The sequence below is a fragment of the Takifugu rubripes genome, chromosome 21, assembly GCF_901000725.2.
Source record: "Takifugu rubripes chromosome 21, fTakRub1.2, whole genome shotgun sequence".
In the NCBI taxonomy this organism is placed as follows: Eukaryota; Metazoa; Chordata; class Actinopteri; order Tetraodontiformes; family Tetraodontidae; genus Takifugu; species Takifugu rubripes.
Genome location: NC_042305.1, coordinates 11,143,043 through 11,162,205, shown reverse-complemented (window position 1 = coordinate 11,162,205; position 19,163 = coordinate 11,143,043). Strand labels below are relative to the sequence as shown.

Sequence of the window (19,163 nt, the reverse complement as noted above, 5' to 3'; positions counted from 1 at the left end):
TACTTGTGTGATTTAAAGGAGAAAATAAAAATCAGAGCAAGTTTGACATATATTCAAGGTGTCAGGGGAAAAAAAAGAAATGAAATCATCAAAAATGGAAACATTGTTTTCTGTAAGGGCTTAACATAAATATACAAGCAGCAAAAACATTAATTAGACTCCACATTCACTGTATCTAAGCTGAGCTTTTTTATGCAATCAGAAAACTTGACACAATTTTGTACGTCATCAACCAGGCACACAAATCTCAATACAGTTCCATACCTTCCAAATCTTTACACAGCCTTGACATGTTGATTCCTTTCTTCAATAAGTATCCATTCCATCTTGTAATACGTAAACATGTCCACAAATGACCGTAAATGGTCACAACAGATATTTCATAGCATAAATTACAGATGGATCAGTAAAAATTGATCTTGGCAGAGAAAAACCAGGCAATATTTGTTTAGATGAATGCATTTTTGGTGCCGTTGCTACAGGATGACGGTCCTCCTTTAGTTCTCAATAATTCCCAGGGTTCCTAGCGGCTCTCAATTTATTCACACATGCAGCTCTATTCCAGAAGATCCGCATCACAAATCTGTTTACACCCAAGTTGATGTCTGTAACGTGCCAATTCCACCTGTACGGTCCTGTTCTTAATTTAAACTTTAAAGATAATAAACATATTAAAAACGGCGCTGAAAGACTCCAAATCCTTTTGAAGACCAGCACGTGAGAATGAGGCTAAGTGCGTCTTCCAAGTGATGCTCTGGTTTCATTTTCAACACGACCCTTTCCACTAAATTCCACACAACTTTACGAGATCTTGAGTTGCCAGTTCGCATTTCCAACAGAATCTGCTGTGGCTCTGATGCACCCCCCCCAGGGAAAAATACTGGAACATTTTTGGAAAGGGCTGCACGTGCGAATGGGGCTCGAGACTGAAATTATTTAATAAATGTGTCAGCAGAGCGACAATCAGGAGCGTGTGGGAGTTTCTTCCATTCTCTGAAACACCTGTCACATGTTCAGCACTTAAATGAACAGTAAATACAGAGCAGAGAGATTTGAGTGACATCACATCTTCAGCACCACCCTTCCTGCCGTTCTGCCTCGGTGCTGTGTGGATGATCGGCGTCTGTGCGCGAGGGTGTGCGCGAGGGTGTGCGCTCCCACCTGTTCACTGGCCTGTGCGTCTGTCCTCAGCAGTGTTGCTCTGGGACATTCATGTGGGTCAGCGTGTGTTGCAGCTTCTGGACCCTCAGTTGGACTCTGTTAGCGTCACTTGATAAGTGGCGTCCTCGGTTTAGTGAAAGCTCGAGTGAGACGAGAACGCGGGCTGCTTCGTTAAGAAGCCCAGACTGGTCCACCACCTGAAAACACACACACACACACACACCATTAATCTTTCATGAATGTTTCTAGCCATTCAATCACGTAAAAGATGATTTCCTCACCATCTGTAAAACCTCTGCTGATCCAATCAGTGACTGCCGGGAGAAAACGGCAAAGTTGACCAAGAGGTTGATGATCAGTAATGTTGATAATGACTGTTGCTGCTGCTGTTGTGCTGGTGACAGCAGAGTCATCACGGACTGCAAAGAGCCAACAGGCAGAGGAGGATTTAAGGGCGAAAACAGGGCGCGTAGGTGGTCCAATGCTTCTTTGGCGTGACCCTGGAAACACACGAGGCGGCGGTTAATTCACAGACCGCACCGGAGTGACAGCGATAGTTTTATTTCCTGCGAGTATTAAAAAAAAAAGACACGCTTGTAATCCACAAATGTAGAACACAAGCTGGTGTAACGCGAGTGCACGGTGGGGGAGGCGATGACGGGGTTTACGGGAGGAGGCGGACGAGTGGGAGACGGTGAGATGAAAACTCAGATCGGCCGGCGAGACGCTCGCTGGGAAAAATCAATACGACATCACCCTTTTCACCCTGCACCACTCCCATCTCTCTCACCACGCTGCCGTCTCATTCTCTCCCCTTCAGAAAGTGCTCGTTAATAATTCAAACCTTAATGTGTTATTCTGCTTTTTCTCTATTTGTTCTGAGGCTTCAAATGACAACCCACCTTCCAGCGTACTTTCATGATGTTCAAATAAAACAAAACCTCAGAACGAAGCTGGACGATTGACGACTGACAACAATGCTCCCATCGCCTGCTACAATGAGGACGTTTTTAAGTACAGTACAATGTTATTAGTGCCACTGGGGCTTATGGGACATCATAATAACATTAAGAAAGCAGTGAGATTGAACTCTTAATAGAGCAGGATGTGCTTGTAATCTGAGCTTGTTTTGTTTAGGAAGGCAGGGTGACCTTGTGTGGGATTTTTTTTTTAGCCATTTATCCTCCGGGGACCCAGAAAATCTATGGAAATTTTAAAACAATGCAGCAAGTAGTTACCGAGATATTTGGGGTGTATCTTCAAGACTATTATTCATACCAAGAGCCCAAAATTTAAAATGTTCATCTGACCAGTTGTGATGCTCTGTGATGCCCTCTGTTGGTCGGGTGGTAATAGAAGGTGAACAGCCACAAGAGGGGTCCGCAGTCCTGGGTTTCTGAGGTCACCAGTAACTGGGCAGTCAGCTGTACCCAGTGGACACACTGAACCAGCAGGAACCAGGCTTCAAACACCCTGTGGTGGCTCCTAGAGGACAGGAGACCATGTAAGAATAGTAGAAAAAGGACAAGGAGCCAGCAAAGGCTCTTCTGGGTTTCAGACCCTTGCAGGGCTAAAGCCCACCGTTGGAGAAGCACATCCTGCCCCCCACACACATCATTTAATCAAATGTCTATGCTATGTGGAGAAGACTATGAGCTGGGATTATATATACTCCCAACTGACACCTCTACAAGCTTGAAGAACTAGATCATTTGTATGGTTTCGGTACTTCGATCGCCCCACATTGAACCCCGTTCCAGCTTCGGATTTTCCATGGTACCAGTCACATAATGCATTAATTTCTCATTCTCCACTACAGCCTTTCCAAATGATTTAGGGAAAAAAAGGCCTCCGTCATAAAACAGCATTTAATTCATTTAGAAAGAGTGAAATGACGAGTGTTTGCCCATGAAATGCTGGAGAGTGTTTTGGCAGTGAGATTAGTCTCACCCCATTGGCTGCAGCAGCGCTGGATCAACCCAAGAAGATCAGCTTTACATAGATCTGAATCATGTGAGTGAACCTTGTCGTTTGCTGCACCGCACTCATCTCATCATAAATAAAGCAACAAACGGAAACAATTGTTAACTTCCGCAGTATAAATTAAGACTTAAACTAAGCCTCTAAATGTTCCATAAAATGACGTGGCTTAATAATCCGTGTCTATTTGCATTTAGACTACTTCACTCTATTTATTCAGTCCTGGAGTGAAATACTGGGAGGAGGTCCGGCAGAAATGAGGGTGGGATGGGAAATCGCATTAAGTGAGACAGCAAAATGGAAAATCTGAATACAGCTGAGATATTAGTCATTCAACACCTGCTACGACTTTATTTCTTAGACTTCTTTTCCATATTCAGCTGTTTCTTGGCAAACATGGCATCAACATGCTGATAAGTGGAACAGAAGAGATCCAAAACAACGAGCCAGTGACCTGCAGTTAGGCAGCAGATAGAGATCTCTTCCTCACATTTCGCTAATGCCATCATTAGAGCTCTTTCCCCGATTCCCCACTTTTCCACGGGCCTCTCAAATGCAAATGGAGGCTGCTGGGTTTACCCGCAGCGACGCGACAGCCAACGTTTCCACCACTGGGCTTGGAGGAATGTTTTGGGGGGCTTTTGCATGGAGCAGTAGTGGGGATAATGGGCCCCGTTAAAGACCACAGCTGGATGGTATCAAGTCAACCATCTCCACCAGTGGGACATCAGCAGCTATTTGACCAGATCTCCAAACCTCTTTCTCTGAATCTAATGGTCATGCTAATTTGTCCTCTTCCACAGTCTACTTCCTCTCCATTCTTTTTTTTTTTTGAATTTTTCTGACTCATTCTTGCTGGGCTTTCCTTTGTTTTCGCAGCACTTTTCTCCTTCCTCAGCTAATAGCTTTTAATGAGCTCTTAGAGGAGCAATGAGGTGCACCAGGACCTCTCTGCAGGGATGCAGGTAGGAAATGTCTGACAAAGCACCCCCACTCTGGATACATCACCACTCAGGCATTATGCTGATAGAAGCATCCACACATTAACACGTTCGCTCAGCAAGCCATTCTCACTTTAAGCAGCTGCTTCTGCTCCCGTCTCTGTCATCCTCCTCTTCCTCCTCTGTCAATCTCTTTAATGAATCACTGAGCCACTTCAGGTGATGTCTCCACGCCTCCTGATGCATCTCTGCAGCGACAGATTCAGTTATAAAGTGACTGTTTGGAGCAGGTACCTTACACATCACATTAACAGCATGGCAGTTATGATAAACAAGGAATTCAAGAGAAGAAATCTTGCTGTTTTTCCATCCAAAAAAGTAAAAAAGCTATAAAGATATATTGCAATTTTGATTACAAGAACACAAAAAAGCAGCAGGTATTCACAGACCTGCCTGAACCAGGGAGTATCATTACACCATAAAGCCTCCTTTCAAGTTCATTTTACACATTTTTGGAACTCTTAAAGACACCAATTGAGTTTTTACACGATTGGCGGTTGCACTGTATTATTTATGGTCCACTGCACGTTAGGTTTCTTCAGTTTCTATGATAATTAGCCTCCAAGATTGTTTTCTCACAACACGCATTTCACTAAATGTCAGACTACATTAACACACAAAATGGCTTCATAGGGTACCGCTATGTTCTAAATGAAGCAAATATTCCTGACAGAGGACTGTTTTCCAAGCAAAACTGGATTAATTACTACAAATTGGGGAGTTTATTATCCAAACTGGTCCAATTTGGGTTCTGTCCTAAAAGATAGTGCGAAGGTAGTGTTCCAAACTACGGTACCTGACACTTCATGTGGAACAAATGCAAGATTTCAAATGCTTCATATCCTGACCCAGATTTGCCTTCAAAGCAGATTTTAACAACACATCATATACAGTGATGAAAACAAAAATGCCTTTGAGCGCACCAACATTGCAACAATTCACACAACGTTCTGCAATGGTTCAAGTGTGTCTTCAAACATCTCCATTCATGTAAATCATTCCTGTCTGCAGTCGAGTCTGGGCACAGTGATAAGCGCTGTTCCACTGTGTCCCCGCACTGACCTCCAGGGTAACTCTTCAACAGTAATGTTTCCCATACATCCGCATGTAGGATTTACTTAGTTCGATAGTTAATAGAGTGTTTCTAATAATATACCTTGGTTGCACAAGACGTCCGGTTTTATATTGGGCATCGAAAAACATTAACTATAATTGATGAGAACACCAAAGACACAAATCATCCATTCAGTCTGCAGCAGGAAAAGCATGTTGACATAATGTTAAAGAATACCTGGAGGAAATTCTTTCCCCTCAATGCTGGGTTTTGTGCTTTGTGACAGCACGAAATGCACAGAAACTCCTTCACACACACACACACACACTGACCTGAAGGCAGGGTCAAGAGAGGCATCAGCAGACTCTGGGGTGACTGTGGGAACAAGGCTTTCAAAGGTACACTGTTCTGAAATGAGACAATTTTTACCGAACTTCCTAAATGTAACACTCCTAGCTTCAAGTCATGGATCACAATGTTCTAAAAGCATGAAGAAAATGCTATTATAAATGTGGGGGCAGAGTAATAGCATTACAGTGGGTACTAAAATTTAATGTAGCATGTAATAGATAGCGTGTAGTCCTGCGTGACAACAGCCATTAAAACTGTCTACTGAAATATATTCTGCAACACTGCCATCTAGTGGTTACAAGTTAAAAACTGATATTCTCCTAATGTGTGCGCCAAATAAATCACGAAATTCACAAAAACACGTAGACCCTATGAAGGAAGACATGCAAAAAAAAAAAAAACTGTGCATTTTGCCAAATTAGAGGTATTTGATTCCAAAACAGACAATAACATGCGTGCCAACTGCTGTGAGCTGAGATAAAGAGGTGAAAAAGCCAAGTGCAGTTAGCTCCTGGCTGGGAATGAAGTGATAATGACATGGAGAATGCCTAAAATGAGGCCTGCAAAGAGAAAATTAGTATTCATCATGTCAGTGTGAGTGTCAGCTTGCAACAAAAGGAAACAGCTTTTTTTTTATCCACAGGCTGTGACGAGGGAGCAGAGTAATTGCACAGCTGTTCTGTCCTGTGGTACTGAGATCATCAGTAGGAAAAATTAAAGCAGCACATTAAAAGAGGTGTGTAGATTATATTATTTTATGATACATTCCATAATTGGTGATGGCTTATTGTAAGAAATCAAGACCTACCTGATGCGGCACTAAGGCCAGTTCCCTGAGGAAACATCTGGTAAATGTGTGAATGAGACAATGAACAGATTCTGCCCTTTCAGCTTGTTTGAGGAAAGACCTGTGGCAGGTGCACGCACACACACACACACACACACACACACGCACACTGAGTGAATCTACAAAAACTGTACTTTTGGATAAGTGCACAGAAAATGATAGAACAGCAGCGCTCACCTGAAGATGTCATTAACAACCAAAAACATGGAGCAGTGCTGAGCACAGGCTTTAGGCTGAAACACAAAACAAAATGTCAAAAGGTGTAAAAGGTCAATTCACCAACGAGTTTACCAAAATAGCATAAGCGGTAACCCGTTACTAACCACTAGGTGTCACTGCTGGTCTAGCTACAGTACTTGTTTCCTGATCTCAATCTTCATCAACCACTTGCTCACTCTCTCTCTCTTTCTCACACACACACACGCATACACACACAAACTTATAGCAGCCAAATATACACTTTTCATGTGTTTTAGATTTACCATTTTGACCCCCCAACACAAACCTTTAACAGCTGCACTGCTCAAGACTGCTCCTCTCTACATGTTTATTTCTTGTAGTCCCTAATTATTCACGTCTGACCCTCCCACACTTTTATATGGGGACACATGGTTCACTAAAAGAGGACCACATGTTGTCTACCATGCAGACTTTAATGCTGATGTGTAATAGTTTTTAAAAGGCTGCATTAGGCTCTACAATCAGCTATGCAACATAACCTTTCATTCATGTAATCATTTTAACATCCATTTTTGTGAACATAATAAAAATGAATGTTAAAACCATATGGGAATTACCTGAAATCTATTGTTTGAAATAAAATGGAAATGTCATAAACAGCCCAATTTATTCTTAATATCCTGTTAATACAATGTTCCTAAACAAAAGCCTACCAGTAACCGCATTTTTTAAAACATTTTTCCATTGTCGGAAATAAATCTAACATAACAAGTTGTACTTGTTCAATTCCATCAATACTGTGGGACATTATCCTTTTTTCTCCGTCACCATGGTCCGTATGTGTGTGTGAAAAATGTCATTTCTACCCTAATGAAAACAGATGAGGGGTTCTTTGAGCGCCTTTCTTCATACCTTACCACTTACACTTACACAGCAAGGTCAATTACAGCACACAACAAACATCCTGTTTTTGGCAAAAAAAATACCAGGAAGTGAATGTTTATTGTCAGATCTTCATGAGGGGGGCAAGACGAAATGAGGAATGTGGTCCTAATTTCTTGTTTCCCATTTCTGGAGGAGAGAAATCTAGCATTGGGCCTTTCGCCTCTCATATATGCACATATGCGCAAGCGGACCTCCTCACATAAATGTGTTTGAAAAGCACATCTGATATCCAAACAAGCTGAAGGCCAAGCGAAGCCTGAAATGAATGCCTCCCACCTTCCCCTCAACAGACACGCTATACCAGATAGCAATATCATAAACAAAGCATGGTGACCTCAGGCATGTCTGTCATGGTTTTATGCATGCATGTGCACGTGTGCAAGCCAGGTGATTGTGGGAATAAACAAGCAGACCTTTGACGAGAAGCAGAAACAATCAATAATTGCTAGCACACGTACATTTTTTTTAAAAATTAGCTGGTTTTTCAACTTCTTTTAGCTGGTATTAAATGTGAGGGGAGGTGATGAACTCATAAAAATATATAGCAATAGCGTTCAAGCATCAAGTGGACCATCACTTCTGGAAGACAAAAGTACGATAAACTTTAGGACCGGACTAAGGTAGATATCGTGGTTCCGAAGAGCAAAGCAACTGGAAACAGGTCGGAAGGATGGGATTCATTTTAACGTTATAAAGAAGAAATTGTGTAGAGTAAAGGCATATGGCTATGGGTGCATTAAAGGGTTGAAGATGTCACTTTTCTTCGGATGGCCACTAGATTCGGAAAGATTAAATATCTGCTTTTGGTTTTCTTTAATGTATTTTCTTAATAGTGAATGGGTTACACTGTTTGTTCTTCCAGTGGGTTTTAAAATACTATACATGGAATCACAATGCGCACAATTACAAAAATAACTGCCGTTGTTTGCTCATTCTTGTGGAGAAACTAGTTTTCTCTGCATAAATGTGTTAGACCAGATGTAGGGATGACAGAGTGAGTGCCACAACAAATATCGTAGTTAAATAGTCACCCAGTTACACATAGCCCCAGTACCCTGGAAGCCAAATGATGTGCGATGGAGAGTGGGGTGAGCCAAATGATGTGAGATACACGAGGAGCAAAGCCAAATGGTGTGAAAGAGTCGGGAACAAATAAAAGCCCACCGAATAAGTACGGAAACGCGTGTAAGAACCGTGTATACGAAAACATTACCTCAACAAACGGACAAGATTTACATTCAACATGTCGAGTTTCGTAATTTACAAAGAAAGTCGGCACGCACGGAGCACTGATGTGACACTCCGTCACAAAGTAGATGAATAAATGCTCAAATAATGAACCCGGGACAGTCTCTGGACATTTGAGGTCGTACTGCGATCAAAATGACCCACCAGCAGTGCCTGTTCCAGTAGCTGCTCTAGTTTCTGTGGCGAGGACTCGTTGTTGGCGAGAACAGATTCTAGCAGCCTGAGCACCGCCTCCTCCAGACTCGGCAGGTTATGATACCAGAGAGAAATGATGCCCTGCTCCTCCAGTAACAAGCTTTGTCTGCAAATACACATTATTTATATTCCCATCCCATGGGACATGATTGAAGTCTGTGCCTGAATATAAAGTAAAAGTTGTTAGTAATCTCATGTCAAAAGGTTAAATGATCTCAGCAGTCATGTGCCACGCTGTACCTGGAGTGGGCGGAGTTAAGAGCATCCAGGAAGTCCTCGCTGAGTGCTGCGCTGATGCAGGATGCTGGTCGCTGTAGGAGTGTATTAATGAGAGGAGCAGCTTCCTGACATGTGACCAGCGGGATGCAGGACTCAGATACGGCCAGAGAATCATCATGTGGACACCTGCAAAATGATAAACTAGTAATTTGATCACCAAAATATTATACATACATGCTAATTAGAAATCTATATTAAAAATGCTTTTTAGATGCATGCAACAAAAACCTCATCCTACAGCTGTGTTAACATATAGATTATTTTCTTAATACCTTTGATTTTTGTCAGCCAAACAATTGCAGTTCTTTTCAAAGGTTTGTTGCAACAGTGCCAGTCTCTGCAATACAAAGAGAGTAAACATGCAGGTTTTGACACACATGATTGTATCTCTTATGTTTTAATGCAGGCAGTAATTTGGGATCAATACCTTCCTCAGGACCCCCAAATGGTAATCTTTAGGTGCCACACCCATTTGCCTTATTAATGGCTCCACTTTAGCATCTTCTTCAGTTACCAGCTGACACAACACCGTCTGTAGGAGCACACGAAGGCAACACAAACGGATTAGGCCTGTATGCACTGCATCCATAACAGCCGACGAGACTTTAACACAAACACCGAGATGCAATAGAGGCTAATCAGTTACTGGGATACAAGTCGTCTCTGCTGCTGCTACACTCTGGGAACCACATGAATATATAAAAGGCATTCCAGCGGGAGAGAATGTATGGAGGGCATATGAGCAACTAAATGAACATAGTTAAGTCATAAGGGGCCTCTGTTATCCAGGGGGGGTTTCAGAAGGGGTCCTCTTAAAAACCCAATTAACAATCTTTTGTTGTGATCCTCAGCTGTGAAAGCCCTACAAGATAATACAGACACAAATATCAGAACTCTTAACCTTTTTATGTGTTAAAAGAAGCTAAATATTTTGAATTTCTTATATAAAATGGCTTACACTGTCAAGGACAAAAAAAACAGGTGGGGAAGAGTTATTTCATATTAAACGTCAATGTCAAAACTTAACGATTAATAATTGAACGGTTTGCACAAACAGTGCTTATTGGTATTCACCCAGATGTGCGATGAAAACGTATTATTTTGAATTATGGATTGATTCTGCCCGGTTTCACCACAATGAGTACTTGTGCTGTTACAAGCTGGAAATAGTGATCCAACAGAAACAGCAAAGGCCTCACATCCTCATGGAACATCTGGTTTTACAACTTCAATGAGCCAGAACTCAGAACCATCCGCACCAAAGAGACAGCACGGAGGCACCCTTTCTAAATTGTAGATTAAAAGGAGATGAAGAGAGAAATAGATCAATAAAACAACAAGAGAAGGAGAGAAGGGGGCCGTAGTGGTGATGGTGGAGCTGTGTGGTTTCTTTGGCCAGGCTCTACAGCACACCGAGATGCTTACCCTCCACGTAGACTCACAAAAGTACCCCAATTACTACCATCTGAGCGCCCTCAAACCCCACACGCATACAAAACCGATCACACATCCCGTTCATGGTACGGAGACAGAGTAAGGCTGGGGGACAGAAGAGGAAAGATATGGTTAGAAGGAATGGTAGCGACTGGAACCCATGGCTACGGCTGCATTTGGAGCGGAGATAAAAAGGTTATATTGGTCTGCAGTGGAACTCAACAAAGGGAAAATGGAAAAGAAGGATGGCAAATAACTCAAAATGTCTCTTACGGGAAAAAAAAACAGTAACCACACTGGCTTTGGGGGCTTGGATATGCTACTGCCATAAAAGTGAACCCTCTATAAAACTAAAATTAAAACAGAGGATGTAGAAAAATGCAAAAAGCAAAGACTTTGGCTGGTTTTGTTGCCTGCCTGTTAACAATTACAAACCCATGATTAAGCTCTTGCAAAACCAATGACAGAGTGAAGTATAGCCTCAGATGGTCAAAACAAGAGAAAAAAGGAAAATGAAGTGCAGGAAAACAAGAAATTATTAAGTCTGCTATATAATTAAAAACACTGGTCCTACATATCTACATATAAGAATGCATTGGAGAAATTGTTTAGCTGAAATATGACATTGTAGAAGTTTGTGTATTGTAATAAGCCTGACTCCCATCACAGGTTTATGTATTTCAGAACACAGGACATAGAAACACCAACTACTCAGGTTATGTTTTTGATCTGAAGGCTTTTTTTAGCTAGTTCAGAGATGCAGAACTAGAGTGAAGTAGGAATGGTAGCGACTGGAACCTAGCATGCAGGCTCGCTAGGAACTAGCGTGCAGAGCTAACATGGCCCAATAGAAAGATAAAAAAAGGCTGAATCATCTATAATTTCAACAAAATCATCTAATAAATCTAAAAAGGATGCAAGCAAAAATCCCAAAACATGTCTGGAAACTATAAACTTTCCAGATTCTCTGGGGCGGGCTGTGGTCGCCTTGATTCAGTTACACTTCAAACATTCAGCATCAATCTGTCCATCATTCTCCCCCTTTAACGCTGAATTCTCATGCTTTGCTTCTATCATCGCACCAAAGAGCAGGACATGTTGCTGCAGCACTGTGTGGTCGCGTTTCTAACACGGAACAGAGAGAAACAGACTGTTGGATCTAATGACTATCTGACAGTCCAGCAGCTTTGTGGTTGTTCCCTGGATTCGTTAGATCCGACAATCAGATGTGGAGAACAGAGGAGGGGTAAAGGGAAGATGAAAGAAAAACAAGAAGAGTGCTACATATTAGATCACTACAAAAACGTGGGTGTGGATACCCAGGGTAAAGCAGCAATAACACGAACACAGGACCATACATCAGACCACCATTATACACTGCAAAAAAAATAACAGGAACACGCCTCAGATCTCCATAAATGAAACATACTAGTAAAATCTAATTCTAGTGTAATTTTTTGACAATGAAAAAATATTTAAGAGCAATCTGTGGAAACCTAAATCACACCAGAAATGATTAGGGGAGGGAAATGGTCCTGCTGGTCACATCATTACTGCTTCATAACTGGAAAGGTTTATATCCAGTTTGAGTTACATTGTGATGATTTTGTGTTCTTTATTTTCTTGTAGCATTATATTATAGAGGCAACAAGAAACAAGAAAACAAATGTTTGGGCGCAAGTTCAGACAAAACTAACAGAAAACAGGCTGCATTCTGCATTCCAGGACTTATAGTTCAACACAAGACAGACTAGAGGAGACAGAGACACATTTTCATCAATTTTAGAACCATCCACCACAGCTCAAACCCCGTCCAGATGGTTTGAGCTGTGGTGAAGTGTTTTTATTATTTGGGGAAAGTAAAATCTTCTTTAGAGAAGGAGGCGGCAGAATGTGGAGAAGCTCACACATGTTTGTACTGACTGAACAAATTCAGCTCATAAAGTTTTGCATTAAATTTAACCCTTTATGGGTGGTGTGTAAACACTTCCGATGAATCTTCAGTCCAGAAACAGCCTTTAGTGGCCAGTGCTTGCATATGTTGGCGATACAGTAGATACATATGCTTAATCATGCCTTGGCCTTTATACATTAGAATTCTTTATGATGACATACTGTACTTTCTATTCACATTTAGAACTCTATTTAAAATAATGGAAGAGCTCACAGCCACTCATACATTCCCTCCTGTGGATTAAAGACCATCTCACAAATTCAAAGATTATCTCAGAGAAGCTCGGCGTTTTATTAGAAAGTTCGGATCTTTGATTTTGTTTTGTTCCGTTTTACACCTTTGTGGCTTAAACGTGCATATCAAAATAAGCATTATAAACATACACTATTGTCGTAAAGTATCTGTAGAAGACAGCACATAACATGTTCTGTATGTATAAATGAACATATAACCTATAAATCAATACAAATCTGTGGAAATATGGATTTATTTTTTTAAAATTCAGTGCAACTACTTGCTGCTGGGGCTCTGCGTTCAAAGTTTAATAGTATTCATTAAGCCAAATCTTAATTACAGACCATTACTCTTTGTACTTCATAACCACTCAAACTCCAACCGCCCAGCACATCATACCGGTACTTTAATTAAGCTGGCGTCTAAGGAGACACTGGCAGCAAAACCAAATCCGTACTTTTTTTGAACTCCTCTATATAAAGAATAAAAAAAAACACTATTGAAAATGTAGCAAGTGAACAGAAATATTTAATAATCTAAGCCATACCCGTATCCATTGGTTTGCTTTTCTTTCCACAGCGCTGCCTGGGTGCTCTGAGAACAGACCCCACAGACACTGCAGCAACAGGCTCCTGCTAGAAGCTGCAGACAAAAAGCAGCAATTATCACAGCAGCCTAAATGAGAACAACTTTCTCGATATTCCACTTTTAAAATGGAACCTTCTGGAACTGCTTTTTCCTATAGCAACATTTTGGTACCTGGTACCTTTCAACAGCTACGCTTGCCTGAGGGTCCATTATTGGGATGCAAAAAGATGAATTAGGCCATTGCAGACACACAAAATGTAAGTACTGTCATACACTGTCTTTTGCATCACTATTTGCAATGGAAACGCTCTGTCGGGGCCAAAGGAAAAATGGGTGGGGACCACGCAGGATTACAAGTTTTACTAGACTATAAACACATTTTCAGCAAAGTATAGGTGTCACCAGTCTTTAATCTCAAGCATATGAACCGTCTAGTACCAAGCACACACTCACCATCGGCGGTGACAGAGGGGATCCAGCACAATCGACCCAGAAACTGGCCTATGAGGGGCAGCCTCTTCATGGTTTCTGTTGTGGAAGCCTTGGGGAGAGAACAGAGACAAGCACAGATGCGGCCTTCAGGATCTTTGAGTTAGGAGCAGGCAGGAGGCAAGGCCATAAAAAAGAACATTCTATCATTGCAAATAGTCTTATTTATATAGTATTTCTGTTTGTATAGCAGGTTTGCACTGTTTTGTTATCTTTTTTTCTTTCATGTCACGTCAGGGACACCCTAGAAATGTTTTCTGTCTGTCTGATTTAATTTTCATTTGAAAAATATGGATTGCATCTGTAGGAATAAAAAGAGACTAGATAATACACCTTTATTTCCATTACATCATACCTCTCACTCTGTTGGAATACAACATAAAGAACACCCTTTTACAAGCTGAAAAATACCTACAGAAAATAGATGAGGGGTGACGTATTATCTTTACAAGCAAGTCCACATATGCGTATGTGTAATCTTTCTATTAATCTCACACTCAGGCTATAATGCGTTACACCTTGGAGCTCAGCAGAGAAACTGACATATTCCAGCTCCAAGCAGTTTCAAAGGATATTTTATAATCATTCTTAGATATTGATTTTAAAAGGAAAGCTAAAACTTAAGGTTTTTGCAGGAGTTATACAAAGGAGGATATTGTGGAAGTGATATTGCAACACTTTATACACAACTCTTAGGCACAGAGTAACATTTGTGGACTAAGGGAAGTCTTTAAGACAACTATAACAGTCAGACTGACTCTTTTATGAATGAGATCACAATAATGGGAAGCAGCACAGTAACAGATCAAGTAGAGTTTGGCTGAATGTCCCACACACAAAAAACAATACACACATAGTACAGACACACACACACACAAAGCAGAGCAATGAATCACCCAATGATACAGTAAGTTAAGATAAATAAATGCTAATTCCAGGTAGATCAGTCAAAAAGGACACAATTGAAATCATGCATTGCAGAATATAGTCAAACTAATCTGTTCAGGTTTACCAAACAAAGTTGGAGGAATGTTACCGTTGTATTGCAAGTTTAAAAACACAGGAATAGTAAAATGTCTCAATAAACTTAACGCATATGAATAAAGATGGCTATGAATCCGGGCATCCACTGTTCTTTTAGTAACAGTATGAAGCTATTTAATTGAATTCTAACCCAAAGAAAGCTATTTTGACTTGATTGTATTGGTCGATAATCCTCCAGGGAATAGTTCAGAAGATGTAGAGATTAAAAAAAAGAACAGCCAGTGAATGTTCCTGGCACTATTGTGTATCAAGATGTTATGTTAACTGGGAAGTACTGGGGTCTGTAAAAAGTCTGTAAATGTCACCAATTAAAATTCACATTCGTGTCAAAACAGATTTCTTCGGTGAGACAGCGTATGAAAAAGACCTGCGAAAATTTGTCAAAAGCAAGCAGCAAAACAGAAAGTGTTAAGGTGTAAATGAAGAAGTTACGAGCTGGGAGGGAAAAAATACACTGAAATCACAGTTGTGCTCCCCTGCTGTCGTCTGCAAGGTTACCAAATTTGCTGGAACTGATATCGGGATACATTAGGTTAGCGCTGCGGGTCCCACTGCGGCTATTGCCTGACTAACTCAACACTGCAGAACTGCCAGCCAGACATACACAGCTCCTGCAAAGCACAGAGCAGCCTCTGTTAGCGGGAGCCTACAAGCGCTGGACTCTGTTCACGCCGTGGTCGGGATAAGAGCGTGAGTGTGACAGACCTGCGGGCTTTCACATCAAAAGGCTGTCTGACCTTCCTCATTTAGTGTAAATGAACTTCATTAAGCATTGTAACTGAATCCATCCCAATTTGTTAAACACATAAATCTATTTTCATGATAGCTCACCATACTGTTGATGTGTTTGAGGAGTTGCTGGGTAAAATCCCTCAGTCTGCTCAAGTGCTGGCACGTGTCCCTCTGAGTTTCAACAGTTTGAGCCTGTCCCCAAGCTACTGCTTTGTCCAGCCAAAACTGCATCTCCTGGACCGTTACCAGAGGATCTGCAGAGTCTTCCATATGGGGCTGTTGCTGCAACGGAAACATCCTGCTGCTGGATGACAAAATATCTTGAAAAGTGGGGAAAAGTTAAAGACAACTCTTTGATTATTGCTTCGTAACACAGTTTTAACTTCTACTCAGCACAATTTCAAGCAAGAACGCAGTGTAAACTAGCAGTTGTACAATAGATATTCAGAAACATTAGCTGCATGTGTAAATATTTAAGTGAATTACAAATGGACATAAATCTGCAAAAACAAATGTTGCTCATATCATCACACAAGTCAGCAGAGGCAAGAACTGCACGACAGGATGATTTAGGAAATAGGTCCTGTTACAACAACGATCTAGCTAATCTAGGTCTTTCTCCCACACAAACAGAGCGTATGTGATTTTATGATGGGGGAAAACATGTGGGGGGTCACAGCACTGTGGGTGTGTAAGTGTTGTGTCTGTGAACCTGAGAATGGTGAGCGCATGTGTGCTGCGCTGTAATGAGAAGGTCTGTGCGAGACACGGCAGGGTTTTATGATCACCTTGCTGCATACGATTTGTTTAATGTCTTGCCATCATCTCTGCTGGAAAGCCCCCATGTCTTGCTGATGTGAATTTAAAAAATGCTCATTTTCAGAATGGAAAAAAAACAAAACAGTTAAATTAGGAACAAATGACTTACCGAGCTTTGCTGGTTGCTCGGTTATCAATAGAATTTAGGTGAAACCAAACCACAAGCTAAATACAAACACCTGATCCTTAATCTCTATCAAATATAGCTGTGTGTCAATCCTTTAGTTAAATAAATGTTTTAATAAAAACATGTCATACAAGCCAGCCAGTCAACAGCAGCTCTGTTGCTGGAGCAGGAATGAAATTTGACTGGTCAAATATTATCTCTGAACATTTATGAAACTAAGGTTGTGGATTTTGGGTATGTTGAATTTGCTGTACCAATTATGAGGTTGTTGACATTATTTCTGCAAAATCAAATCAGTTAAACATCACTTGCTACATGTTTACTCTTGCTTATTCTAAAAAGACTTTGAATTAAATTACTGCGGATTAAAGTGAATGATGCCTGGACGATGTTGTGCAAACGTACAGTATTGATAACTACAATTTAGCTCGACAAACTAAAAATCCTATCTCAATAACGTAATTTAGACTTGCAGAACAAAAAGAAATGAACACATGTTCTGCATACTGGTTGCAGAGCCGAGAATGGACTGAGCATCTGAATAATGTTAATCATGTACTTTCTTTATCTTCACTTAAATGCTTTTCACATCTGATTTTACTCTAACAGGATGAAGAACTCAATTATATCGCGTTGGATGTTTACGTCAACAAAACACAAAACCAAAGAACATAAAATGATTTAGATTCGGGATTCTTGAATCAGAGCACATCAACTGAGCCAAGTGCTGGTAATTAAATAATTTAAAACAAAGACCAATGAATGTCAGTGTAAAGACTCGGAATGTGCCTAATTGCCTCCTTACGCGAACCTATGTTGCAAACACCACGTCACGCCACACGATGCCAGTATTTCCTCCGATTTACAAATGTGACATACCGTGAAAACGGTTACACGTACTTAAAGTACACAAAATCACCCGTAAATGCAGCACTTGATCAAATAGTTAATCAAAATAGTCTCGACTTTATGAACACACGGGGTTCACACCTTCATTTCCCATTAACTTTAATTCATAAATTAGCTGGATAGCGTGCTAATCGCTAATCTTCATATACATGTCTGCTAATGACAGCTTCGAATGTGGACTTACATATATAAGACTTGCAGTCAATAATTCGAATCCTTCATGGAGTAGACTTCATTTTTGCGAATCAAATGAAATTGTCTTAAACCTTGCACACGATTTTTACCCCAACATGCCTATAAAACAAAGTTCCCTCTTCTCGGAGCTCTCCGAGTAAGGAGGACCGTCATTGGCTGACAGAAACAGAACCACATGCTCCTCCCCCTGCAATGCCTGCTGGGAAATAGAGTCTCCGGCTTGTAAAACGCTTACTTAGATAAACTACCAGGATATAAAAAGAGCAAAGGTAACCAATAACTATTCAACTGGGGTATGTCCCAAAATTGAAGGGGAGAAAACAAAAAAAAAATGAAACAAAAGTAAAATAATCACAGTAGAACTATATTATTAAATGGCCGTGAAAGTTATGCAAAATAATACAAGATACTATTGTTTGTACATTTTGCCCCATTGCTTTAATAATTCATTAGAAAATAACATTTTTCTTCTCTTTAAACATTACGGAAATACTTTCCTTTCAGTAGAAATAAAGTCCTTTACGAGTGATGACAAAACACACAAAGAATGTATCTGATGACGGCAACAATTGTAATAATAAGGTGCTGGTCCATGTTAGCCACCAGATCCACCCTAAATGTTATCAACCAACATGAAGGTCATTCAAGGCTCAGTGTGTAAGCACAATGAAGAGACTGAAATGAGCATTAAGGGTTTTCTGTATAACTTAATAAAAAATAAATGGTAGCCTGCCTGCCTGTTTCCCCGCTTGCCCGCTTGACCGCCTGCCCGCCTACCTGCCTGTCTGCCTGCCTGCATGCCTGCCTGCCTGCATGCCTGCCTGCCTGTATGCCTGTCTGTCTAGTAAAACCATCAGCAAATGAGGTTTGGAACAAAAAATGGGATTTAAGGAAGGAAAAACCACCACATAATCTTCAAAAAGTGGATTCTGATGCCCAAAGTAGAAACCCACAGAGTGATGTTTTTGCGTTCTATGCATGTCCATGTGTGTGTGTGCGTGTGTGTGTGTGTGTGTGTGTGTGTGTGTGCGTGCGTTATCTTGGCTCCGTGTGTGGCTATGCTTGCATAGGCACACATATGGATCCTCGGAGAAATGTAGTTAAAACCGCAGGCATTTTTAGTGCATTGCTACACTGTGATTATTACAAAGACAGAAGATAGTTTGTCACGCAGTAGGGCAACGACTTGTATGTGTGTGTGTGTGTGTGTGTGGGGGGGGGGGGGGGTGCGTGCATGTGTGTGTGTGTGTGTGTGTGTGTGTGTGTGTGTGTGTGCGTGTGTGTGTGTGTGTGTGTGTGGGTGTGTGTGTGTGTGCTTTCATGCTTGGGCAGAAGCCCAATATTGGAGCCAGAAATTGAGACTGCCAGTTTGGCAAAGGTAACATTGAGATTAAAGA

The 19,163-nt window shown here is 41.0% G+C and overlaps 1 protein-coding gene across 6 annotated transcripts; it reads right to left on the bottom strand.

Moving 5' to 3' along the window:
• Window positions 1–168: 168 nt before the first annotated feature.
• On the bottom strand, window positions 169–17,919 carry fancc (FA complementation group C). Of its 6 annotated transcripts, none has more exons than XM_029829289.1 (15): window positions 17,756–17,919; window positions 15,816–16,036; window positions 13,905–13,992; window positions 13,411–13,505; window positions 9,669–9,773; window positions 9,514–9,578; window positions 9,203–9,382; window positions 8,912–9,068; window positions 6,572–6,627; window positions 6,356–6,455; window positions 5,529–5,604; window positions 4,216–4,330; window positions 2,472–2,646; window positions 1,443–1,661; window positions 169–1,358 (listed from the first exon to the last, which is right to left on the bottom strand). In XM_029829289.1, the coding sequence occupies exons 2-15, from the start codon at window positions 16,011–16,013 to the stop codon at window positions 1,188–1,190; spliced, it is 1,800 nt and encodes a 599-aa protein (XP_029685149.1). In that variant the 5' UTR covers window positions 16,014–16,036; window positions 17,756–17,919; the 3' UTR covers window positions 169–1,187. The 6 variants fall into 6 exon arrangements, with proteins under 6 accessions (XP_029685149.1, XP_029685148.1, XP_029685152.1 ...); XM_029829288.1 differs by having other exon boundaries at window positions 15,816–16,020; XM_029829292.1 differs by having other exon boundaries at window positions 5,529–5,571; window positions 15,816–16,020.
• Between the last annotated feature and the right edge of the window lie 1,244 nt (window positions 17,920–19,163).